The sequence below is a fragment of the Sminthopsis crassicaudata genome, chromosome 2 (assembly GCF_048593235.1).
Source record: "Sminthopsis crassicaudata isolate SCR6 chromosome 2, ASM4859323v1, whole genome shotgun sequence".
In the NCBI taxonomy this organism is placed as follows: Eukaryota; Metazoa; Chordata; class Mammalia; order Dasyuromorphia; family Dasyuridae; genus Sminthopsis; species Sminthopsis crassicaudata.
The window spans coordinates 507,392,022-507,404,259 of NC_133618.1; the positions used below are offsets into that span (position 1 = coordinate 507,392,022).

The window sequence follows — 12,238 nt, forward strand, 5'->3', positions numbered from 1 at the left end:
TATCAGATCTGTATGATTAACTAGTAAATAATGCATGTGCTGCTTATACTCTTAGTTTGTTGACTGAGTGGAAAAGGTCATTGTCATATATTATAAAGCCAGTGATGCTTCCCGGCCACCATTACAGCTCTTTTATTGGACCTTTTGCCTTTTTGACAGGTGCAAAACATGTCTCAATCAATAGAGGTATTGGACAGGCGAACCCAGAGAGATTTACAGTATGTGGAGAAGATGGAAAACCAGATGAAAGGGTTGGAGTCCAAATTCAAGCAAGTGGAGGAGAGTCACAAGCAACATCTGGCTAGGCAGTTTAAGGTGTGTGTTTCCAACTCTCTTTCTCAGAGCTCTGCTTGTTCTTTCTGTCTTGCTTTTTCCTCTTTCATCTAGAAATAGGCAATGCTATGGGGAGGAAGGGATAAGAGAAAATGACTCAGAAAGGGTTAAGGTAGAGAAGGCTCAGGTTTTGAACTTTTCCTCTTTGGTCCACATGGGAAAATAATGAAAAGGGTATTATTGAACAGAAATCCTTAATACATATTCATCTGATGATCACCTGAATAAAATCCAGTTGGAAACTGGCAAGTTCCTTGTGACTGAGCTGTTCTACTCATGGAGGTATTGTAGTTCAGTGAAAGAACTTTATCTTTTGTTATCATTCGTCTTTAGGTGACTTATTTTCATAAAGAGCTCCCCATAAAGAAGGGAGCTTAAGGGATTATTTTAATAAATGGTCCCACTCAGAAATGGCTATAATATAGTATGGATTTTGATGCCTGACTTAATGTAAGCTTGCCAGGATATATTGTAGCTTTGTACAAAGCAGAGAGGAATTATTATTCCACAAGGCAATTGGGAAAGCTCCTGTGTTCATAGGTAAGTGGTATCTTATCACCAGATAGCTCAGGATTGGGAGTTGTTTTCCAGCCCTTCCTAGCTATACAACTTTCAACATTATTTAAAATGGGAAATACATATATACCTCAAATAAAAGGTATATATGTACTTTAATTTAAATAAAAGAGTCCACATTTAGAAGGATAGCTTTCTTTTGACAGTCACTCTTGATTGCATATTGCTTGTGCGTCCTTTCTGTTTCTGTCTTTCCTTTCCTCCCTAACATCTATTTGTTGCTATTCTTCTTGCACTTCTTTTTCTTAATGCAATCCCTGCATGAAGCAAAAAATGCCTCTCTAGAAAGCTGCATGCATGTTAAATAGATGGAATGATCAGATAATTGAATGATAAACCCATGTAGCAATTAAACAGTATTGAGCTTGATCCTGCTGAGAAATGAGTAAGTTCTTTTTGGAGGTGAATGAACTTTTTTGAGGTCTCTCTCATGTTATTGATTTAGACTGGAAGAAAGATGGAACTCTATTGACCTGATTGACCAGTGAGAGTTTATGCACCTGCCAAAAGAGAAGAGTACTTTCTTCTGAAGCATAGGATCAGGCTCATTAAATGCATGTTTATTTATAGCAAATATGGTCAGAGAAAACAATCTTCTACTTAGCTGCTGTCTCAGAACATGATCTTTTTTTATTTTAAACTCTTGGGGCCACAAGGCTATTGTGATGGTGGGTCATGGGGAAGAGAGATAACTGCCACTGCCTTTTTAGCATGCATAAATAGCTTTTAGCAATCTGAGCCTAAGTGTTGTGAGGACATTCTAAATAACTGTGATAGCAGGCTGTTTCTGCTAACTTCAGCATTTAAATGTGAATTTCTTCTGTTATTACTATAAGAATATTTGTTTATTAATGGCTATCTGTGTTTTTTTTTTAAAAAAAAAGGCAGGCTAGTGGGCTAGTTCCTCAACAGTATTTCATTTTCTTGCTTACAGGGCTAACTTAAGAGTTTTTTCAATGCCGCAGTGACTGAAGAAGCAGTTCACTCCCATGTAACCATGAAAGAGAGCCAGAGAGCTTTTTGCACCATGCATTTTATTATTATTTTCAAATAATTAGCACCATATCATTAAGGAATCTTGAATCCAACTGAGATCTTCCTTTTGCATGTGACTGTAGATGCATTTCATGAATAGTTTGAACCCTTGTCAATGCATTTTTTTTGAAAAAGAAAAAAAAAAAGAACTTTGTGTATGTGATCTAAAGCATGTAACCCTAAGATGTTGCATTCAAAACTGACAATAAAGACCTTTCCCAAATATGTTGGTGTTCTGTAGACTGTTTTAATATACTCTTTCTAATTCATCATTTGGACCAAAAATAAAATAAAATAAAATGGGGAATATTCACATTTGCACTCACATAGGGAAAAGCCAGGACAAGTCAGGGTGTTACAAATTTTTGCACGCATCGCACTGAACCAAGCTTATTTTGACCTTGCAGGCAATAAAAACGAAAATGGATGAACTTAGGCCTTTGATACCAGTGTTGGAAGAGTACAAAGCCGATGCCAAATTGGTATTGCAGTTTAAAGAGGAGGTCCAGAATCTGACGTCAGTGCTTAACGAGCTGCAAGAGGAGATTGGCGCCTATGACTACGATGAACTTCAGAGCAGAGTGTCAAATCTTGAAGAAAGGCTCCGTGCATGCATGCAAAAATTAGGTAGGCTCAGAACCCCGTGGTGGGACAGGTTCATCCCCACCCGTGCATAGCAAATTGCACAGGTAGAGATAGTAGTGCTGAAATGGATAGCTCCCTTCTGGCTTTAGCCAAGCCATATTATATTCCTATCACTATACAAACCAAGGTATCTCCCAAGGCCATCTTCCCCAGAGAGAGAAATATGGTAACCACTCATTGAGTTTTGGTTTGGTTAAGTCTAGTTGTACACTAGACTTAATGTACAAAATCTAATTTAGAATCTAGTTAGTTATATATCTTTTAGAAAGAAGTAAAAGGGAATCAATTACATGCTGCATGTTATTTGAGCATTCTATGGATAAAGAAGATGGGCCTATAAAGTATAAAATTAACATAAAGGAAGTGAGGCACACTACTTACTGACTCTACTTTTGCCAACTTGAAAACCAACTTTTGTCATTTTTCTCAAGGAGAATGAATTAAGCATCATTTGGTTATAAAGTATGACAGGGAACATTCAATTTTATTTTAGAAAAATAAGAAGTTTATTTGCAGGAAGTGATGAACCATCTAAGAAAATTTAGATGGGACTAGCAGCAATATATAGGGGGGGAAAAGATTTTCTATCCCTTTCTATTGTTTCCAAGAAGTATTCCCAAAATTAGTGGACTGAATTTCATTCTTCCTTCCAATTGTACATCCACTTGGATTATTGACTTTCCAGTTGAGTGCTTTAATGTCATCTTGACAAGTTAACTGCTGAAATCACCTTTAAGTAGCACATATAAAACTCCAATGGGTTTCTTAGGGAAATCTTCTTAAAGATTAGATATGTCCTACTTAAGAGATAATCTTGATAAGGTGCTAGTTCATTTTTCTTGCCCTATGTGTGTGGAGGGTAGGGGTACCCTTTGTAATGAAATTTCCTTCAGGATTTTAACTGCCTTCTTAATCTTCTAATACAATCACTTACCCTATTCTCACCCACATACCCCACCTAGTGGCTAAATATACCCAGAGGGAACATTTAATTTTAGTATATCTCTGGACACTGTTTTCTTGGTACTAGTTTACTGGGAGAGAACTTACATTCAATAGTGAAGAAAGTAAAGGTGAAGAAAATATTGTTTCATGAGCAGGCACTTGTTTCTATATCCCTTTAATTCATTTTTAAAAGCCCACATGCTAAAGGCTGAAGATACTTTTGATAGAAAAGCCACAATATTTTCAGTTTGCTGGCATTGAACAGATCATAAGATATGCAGTTTTTCCCTTTAAAATTAGTTCTAGTTTTTAATCATCTACAAAGTATCATTTCATCTTTGAAAGAAAAATCAATGCAAGAGTTACAGAAAATATCTTTGGTGTAGTGCAGAAAAAAAGCCCTGGCCTAGAAGTCAGGAAACGTGGATTCTATTTCCAGCTATATTATTAAATAACTGGGTAACTTTGGACAAGTGATTCTCTAAACAGTACACTTTCCCTATCAGTAAAATAAAGGGGTTGGACTAAGTGACCTCAAAGATCAAGCCTAAGTTCCTATGATTCTATAGGTTCTTTCATTTGGGTTATTCATTGTGGGTTATACCTGGGGTACAATCTTTGGACTTCTGCTGGAGAAAGAGATTACTATTCTGAATTCATGTATCCATGTGAAATGCCTTCTTCAAGGCATTTCTTAATGCCTTCTTAACCTCCTTCAAGATAGTATTTACAGAAATCACTCTTTAAGCCTACAATTCTGCCTCTTTCTTAACCCTTGAGAATTAAGGATTTAGTTCCTTTTTTCCCCACAAGAGGTGGTTTTATACTTTTTGCTATCTTAACTATGGAGAAGTCAAATTTGGGGAACATAGAACCCTCAAATGACCTAAAAACACAATGACCAACACAAATAGAGAATAGCAGAATCAAAGTTACAGATGGTGAAAATGTAAGGACTTTTCCAAGTTGGGAAAATGTCCCTCTCAGGATGATGCATGCTTATTCCATCTGTGCGGGGACCTATTTTTAGACATTCGTGTGAATATATTTTGTAGTTTAAGATCTTGGGACTCCCACGTGCTTACCCTTGGATTGCTGAAAAGACTGCTTTTTTGTGGGGGGAAGAAATGAAATGGCCCCTATAGCGTTATTTAACCCTTCAGGCTATAGAAATATGTGTGTATATGTACATTTAACAATCTCAGGGAAAAATCTCTCTTAAGACTTCCTATGAATTAAAAACTGCTTCTGACAATCATAGATTGCACAAACCTGTGAGTTAGGTTATTCTAGGAAAGCTGATGAAACATGCAAGAAATAGGGGGAAGAGCAATGAATTTGGAGGGTGAGGACCTAGTTCCAAATCCCAGCTCTGCTATCATGGGCAAGTCGTATGACTTCTCTTTATCTCAATTTACTAATCTTTAAAATGAGGTGGGTGGGATAAATGACCTTTGAGATCCCCTCCAGCTCTAAATATAGGATCCTGTTAATTTTTGAATGGCTAAATTGGGGAATAGCTTTAAAATGGTAGCTTTTGAAATGATGGAAGAAGCTAGTAAATGCTGATGTCTTGTGATAACATAATAATGCCTCGATCTTCATACAACAACAGCACTTAGTAGTACTTTCTTTGAAAAAAGGGAAATCTGAGGCTAAAAGAGATGAAATAATCTAATCTATTTAAGGACACACAATTGGCTAAACCCAGTGCTAGGAACCCAGACATCGTTCAGATATAACATCTAGAATTGAAATTTGATCAATAGCATCTCTGATGGTCATCCACTCTCTGGGGCTGGGAAGATTTTTTTCTTGTTTTTTGTTCTCTTGCATCCCATTTTTATAGTTCATTAGGCTCAGAATTCAAGTATCAAACAAATTACAAATGATAATAATATGGAATACTCATATTAGTTTTGCAAATAAGTTAGGAATCCTGGGAAGTGCACTAAGGGAGCATGACAAAGGAAATGAGTATTGTAAGTGGCCCAGCATTATAGCCTGTGCTTAGTGAATAGGTTATTTGCAAAGCTATTTGCTGCCACCTCCTTTCCATTTGACTCATCTAAATGCCTCCAGAATTAGCTGAGGTGATGTCTGACTGTACATTTCTTAATCTAGGAGCATTGTGCTCCCTTCCCTGATGTAATATAATCAAGAAAGAGATTCACTGCAGTGGAGCCAACTTACTCATAACTAGGTCTCTTTTGGATTTCTTTTTTCTTCAACTTCTCTTTAGGTTGATTTTGCTGACACTTCTGGACTCTACTATATATACATATATGAAAAAAATCAATAGTAGCTAGTTGAATTTGTTTTTCTGTTTCTATTTTTTAAGATGGCCCTCTATCCAGTGAGTTTTAGACTTCAGCTAATAAGCTAAACCACAGACTCAAATTGGAAACTGTCATTTGCAATAGCTTTGGAAGTAAGAGGTCAGACTTAACATCTTAAATTTCTTTTTTGAAAGGAATCTATTTTCTTATCTTTACCCTGTTATTACTCTAAAATTTTAGCATATTGAACAGAAAGGGAAACTATGCTTGTCCCAAGGACTCCATACCTCTGAACCTGGAGTATTAGCTGCAACATCTCTCTATAAACAGGGTCCGTAAACAGCTCTCAAAGACTGTTTAGTTTCAAAGACATTTAGTCACAGAGGTTATAATCAGAAGGGAGTTGCTCTCTGAGATCCAGTGTCCTTGAAATGATGAAAGGTAGGAATCCTATAAGGGATAGGAAAAGAATTCACAAAATTTCAGGTCTTGTTATAAAGATTAGTAATGGATATCTTTATGTCAGCAATCAAATGTCCTAATCAAAAACTTCAGGTCTAAATTCAAGAGATTCTTTAACTACGAAATACTTGCTAATTTGAGAACTGTTTATGGGTTTTTAAATTGATCATTCCTTCAATTTATGAAACTGGCATCTTTCCCAACCATATGATAGCAGCAAAGTATACTTTGCCTTAACATCATCCCCAGTATTCATTCTTAGAAGGAAGGGTTATCTTCAAATAGTTTTGTAGGTCTCCAAGTAGAAAGGTGAAAGAGGGCTGCAAAGGAAATAGAGTTTACCTTTTGAGAGATGGGCACATAAATTGATGTATTTGATACTTTATTTGGATCATAGATTTAGATCTGGGAAGGATTTCAGAGAGTTTCAAATTCAGTCTACTCATTTTACAAAATAATAATAAGAAGAAAAGCCAACAATAATAAATATCTTATATACTTACTAGCTGTGTGATCTTGGGCAGGTTATGTAATCTGTTTACTTCAGTTTCCCCAACTTTAAAATGTGGCTAAATAGCATCTACCTCTAAGGTTGGTATGAAAATTAAGTAAAATAATGTTTGTAAAGGACTTACTACAGTGCCTGGCATATAGTGGATGCTTAATAAATGTTTATTTTATTCTTCATTTTTTCTTTCCTTCTTTCCTAATATTATTTATAGAGAGTTTAAAGATTTGCTAGTTATTGTATATATGTTATCTCATTTGGTAAAGACCCAGGGAAACCTTGCCTCAGGTCACACAGGCAGTAAGTCACAGAGCTGGAATACCTTGATTGCAGATCTAGAACTCTTAATGTACTGCATTGCCCTCCAAGTAAACAAGAAGGAACTTTAGCTCTATCAAGGTTATTCAGTTAACAGTAAAAAGCCTTTGAGGAAGCCTTTGAGAACTAATCCAGTTCATTTTGGCATGACTGGTTAACTACATAGGATAAAGAGAAAATCATGGTATATACTGGTATAAAAATCCACCCCTTGAATCCTAAGTTCTAACCATCGCCTTTGACTTTATCAGGTTCCTTTGTTCTGATTTTGCTATTGTTTTTATGGGATTTTTGTATAATAAGAGATCAGGATCTATAATATTGTGGCTAGAAGATAGGATTTGGAATCAGAATGTAGATATTTGAAACCTGATCTACTACTTACTAATTGTGAGATCTTGGAAAAGTAACTCAGCCTCTCTGGAGGTTGTTGATTTTTGTTTTTGTTTTTTCATCTGTAAAATGAGGGGAGGAATTGAATCAATTCACCTTTAAGGTTTTTCTTCAGCTATACATCCTTTGATGATGATCTTAGGTCCTGAACATTTCTTACCCTACTGAAGACATAGAATCATAAAGGATCATGAAATTTAGCACTAGAAGAAAACTAAAAAATCCTGAAGTCTCTGGATTTCTTCCTTAACTTTCCTACATGATAGTATCCCTCAAACTCAAAAGGAATACAAAAGATTGAAAGGAAAGTCCAAAAGTAGCTATTGTCAATTTTTCCTAAGGAGGTGTGGTCAAGTAAGATAGTCCTGTGATCTAGGTAAGCTAGGTGAGGGATTATTTTCATCAGACCTCCTTTGGGGAAATAAAGTAAATCATAGGTAGACCTATGATTCAGCCTATTGATTTAGACCTCAAGCATCTTCTTTCTAGTCTTTCATAGCCAGGCAATTCTATTCCATCATGACTACCTTCAATTCTTTTTTCAAAAATATCTGGATTGTGGTTAAAATCAACTCCCAATATTCCTTGAGGGGCCACTATACAAAATTACTAACTTCAGTGTATTTCTTTTCCTCTGATTTTCACCATTCCTATTGTGAATAGCATTTACAACCATTGCTATGTGAAGATTATAATATCTTTGAATCTTCATTTTAGAATGCTAAAATCTTAGAAAAGACAGAAGCCTTGAGGGTCATTTAGCTTAGCTTCATATCCAGTATAAGAATTTTCCATGTAGACCCCTCTGCTCTGTGATAGTTGAATGAAGATACCTTTTTTCTATGTTCAATGTAGTGAAAGAAAAATACACTACTAATAATTTTGGATTTGAAGTCATGGGACCTAGATTTGAATCCTGCCTCTGCAGTTTACTCCCTATGTGCTTCTTAGGCAATTCATTTCAGTCTCTTTGGGTGTCAGTTCCCCTTTGTGTAAATGAGGAAATGGGATGATATCTCTAAGGTCTCTTACAGATCTAAATATATTATCATAGTGAAAATATAACTTAAATATCTTTTTGTCTGGACTAGTGAAGACAAAAGAGGGAGACTTTCTGATCCAAATATCCAAGTTTATCTTTGCATCTCTGTTGTACAGAGACTTAAAAACAACTTTTGATAATTCTAGAAGACTAGCTGAAATACAGTTTGGATTGAAAGCCAAAAATAAATAGCCAGCTCAGCACTGAAAATTTTGTGCTTATAGCTATGTGATAGGATAGTGAAATTGAACATGTGAGGTTTACCTTTATTTACTTATGAATTAGTAGTTTTCAAGAAAATACAAAATGTTCCAGGTGATCAAAGGAAGTGGTCTAGGTAAGGCTAATAGAACACAATGAGCCTTTGGAAAAATTGGGGATTAGTGATTTTTGTCTTGAATTTCTCACCATTCACTTACGTTGACTACCTTCTTTTTCATCTGTCACACACTCCTCAACTTCAAATGTTTTTCTACTAGCACAGCGTCTCCTGAATGGTAGAAAAGCTTCTGGAAAACTTATTTACACTGACATATTTATGATTTTATGTGACTATTTCCAAGAAAAAAGGACAATGGAGCCTAAATGGCGAAATTCAAAAGTCAATGTGCTTCGATTCAGGATATTCCAAGGTCCCTGGGTGACTATCTACTCATTTTATATTCAGATCATCTCTATATGAAGCCATTCAAAAATCATGCTCAAGGAAAGCCCTTTACAAAGATTTCCCAACCTTTGGCAACCAGGATGTTGTTAACTTCACTTCTGCTGCCCTGGGCTGCCTCTTTCTCCTCATCTATTAGAGTGAGTTCAGAATTGGACAGGTAAGGAAAGTAGCAAAAGACAAAATATAATGATTGGAAGCAGCCCTCTTTCTGCTGAGATTGGGGTTTTTTGTCTAAGATTGAAGTCTCATCTGTCCCTTTTTTAGACTGTCTCTAACCCTTCTTTAACCCTCTCATATTCCTTTCTCCTGCTTCAGTGCTATGATGTAAGTGCTTTTCTCTCTCTTTTTTTCTCTCTTTCTTACACACATGCACACATGCATGTATACATACATACTTTGACATAATTCCTGGAATATATAAGGAGATAAAAGAATTTTGAAAACATTGAAATTCTGTATTGCTATTATGCTGACTTTTGTTTAAACTATAATACTTTTTTCTTTGTAGTGGGGGAAGATTTCCATTACTCAGCAAATATTTATTGAGCAACTGTTATATTCGAGGTATTATGTTAGATGGTGTAGAAAAATATGGAAATGAATGCAAAATATAGTTTTACCTTCAAAGAGCCTGACATCTTATGGCAAATGACATCTCCAAGAATATGCATATGATAAACATACAGGTCACTGTGTGATCACTGCCATGAGTCCTTGTGTTTACTTGAAAAGATAACTTCTGGCTAAAAGGATTAACAAGATACTGTGTAAGAGGTCTTATTTGAGCAGTACCTGAAGAATAGGTATGATTTCAACTGACAGAGGTAAAGTAAGAAGGCATTCTAGGCATATAGAACTGCATGAACAAAGGTATGAAGTCAAGAAAAAGGTTATCCTAGAGCAAATCTGCTTTTTCTTTTTCTTTCACTTTGGGGTAGGGTGGAATAGAAAAACACTAGTAGTGGCCTGATCCTTGACAATGCTATAAGGTGACCAGACATCAAGGACAGCTCCCCACATAGTATTGGGAAATAGTTCTTTGAGTGTCTCCTTACTAGTTAATTAGAGAGAGAGACAGAAACAGACAGATGAGAGACAGAGACAGAAACAGAGAGATAGAGAAAAATAGAGAATAGAAATAGAAATACTGAAAAATGTGGGGAGAGAATGATTTTTCACTGACAGGCTCTATTTACTCTAGGGATTAAGGAAATTGAGATGGCTGGAAGTTCAAGGATTTGTGTTTAGATGGGGAAAAGTATCAGGATGAGATTATACTAAAGAAACAGAATGTAGTAAAAAAAATAAGCAGGTTATTTTTTTCCTGAGGATATCAAATAAGTGAACCCTTTGGAGATTCATGATTAGATTTATTTTCTTAGCAACATATAAGGAGAATATAATGTAGCCAATAAAAAAAAGTTTCTTTGAAAGAGAAATATTTAAGGATTTAACCATTTTTAGGTCAATGCTGATATCTCCCTGAATAGCCTTCCCTAAGCAAAGTTTATAGGATCTGATCCTTTGAGTGAAATTAAATCAGTCTATAAGAACATAGTTTGTAGCCCCATATTCTTATGGTTCATACGAATTCCCTTTTTTCTGTTATTCAGCAGATGCTGGCTTGCCCATATGGCCTTGGGATCTTCCCAAGGTTAATAAGAATGAGAGGAAATGACTCATATAGACAGAATGTAGTGTTTGACTCCTGTGATTTCCAAAATATCTGTCCTCCTCCTCTCTCAAAATACTAAATGTAGCTCTGTCACCTCAAAAGGCTTAGTGGAGAAAGAAATAATCTGAGATGGTCCTAAAACTAGACTCTCTCCTGAGATTACCAGTCCTTTATTAGTTATATCCAAATTCAAAGTATCACTTCCATTTATTTAGATAATTCTTCCTTTTTCACCCCTCCAAATACCTATCCTTTTTGCAGATAGTCTACCATGAAAATGTGGAAGAAATTGTTCAGCTAAATTGATATAAGTTGCTGTGGATAGACATGAGCCTCAGAATCAAATGAGATCATAATTTCTTTCCTTAGCAGGATCTCTTACATCTTATCCAGAGCTATTGAAGAGATCAGTGATGAAACATCTGATTTATTAAGCAGAATAATTTATAACTCTGTTCTTAACAATATTTAAACAATCATCCCTGATACTGATTAAAACTACAATGAAGTAGGTTAGGAAAGAGTCAGTTTTTTAAAAGCTATATTTATTTTTCAAAATGAAGATTGGACATGGGGAGAAATATGTGAATCAATCATGGATCATAGGATCTCAAGCTGGAAGGTAGTGTGTGTGTGTGTGCACGTGCACACACACACACACACACACACACACACACACACACACACACACACACACTTTTCTCTTTCCTTTAGGTTGGAATAGGGAAAGATCAGCAATGACCTAGTCTCCTGAATATACTATCAAGTGACCAGGTACCAAGGACAGTTCCCAAAATAGCACTTGTGACTATATCTTTGACAATTTCCCACCAGCTGTTATGGAAGGGAGAGGTGTGAGAGAGAAAGGGTGGGAGGAGGAAAAGGATGGAGAGAGATGCTATTTTACAGATGAGGAAGTTCAGAGTCTGAGTATTTGGTCTAAAATCATCAAAAGAATAAGCAACAGAGCTAATATTTGAAATCAGGTCTTCTAGGCCTAATGCAGTGTTCTTTCCATTATGCCACATTATATGGCAATTTTATTTATTTCTTGACTCTTTAGCCATGAGAAAACAGCTTGGAGAGATGACTCAATTTAAAAAAAAAAAAAGTGATTTGTATTTAGGTAAAAGTGTTGATTCTGATTGTGCCCTAAATCAACTCCTTTCTAGATGCCACTTTATCAATAATCTGTCTCTATAACTTGAAATGCAAGAAGTAATTGTAGTAAGTCTTGGTTTAGGGCCCTGAGCTTCAAACTCTTGTGAAGTTTCATAAGAGACTACTTAATAGAAACATCCTCTTCTCTTTCCCATGAAGGCGGGAGGAAAGCTATACTAGAAATCTTGTTCTAAGCAGT

The 12,238-nt window shown here is 35.8% G+C and overlaps 1 protein-coding gene across 2 annotated transcripts in view; it reads left to right on the forward strand.

Moving 5' to 3' along the window:
* OLFM1 (olfactomedin 1) overlaps positions 1-12,238 on the forward strand; it is a 56,740-nt gene that overhangs the window by 28,009 nt on the left and 16,493 nt on the right. For both annotated transcript variants that reach the window (XM_074294072.1, XM_074294071.1), the window contains exons 3-4: positions 160-315; positions 2,352-2,571. In XM_074294072.1, coding sequence (XP_074150173.1) covers positions 160-315; positions 2,352-2,571 — 376 coding nt within the window. The remainder of the gene's footprint in view (positions 1-159; positions 316-2,351; positions 2,572-12,238) is intronic.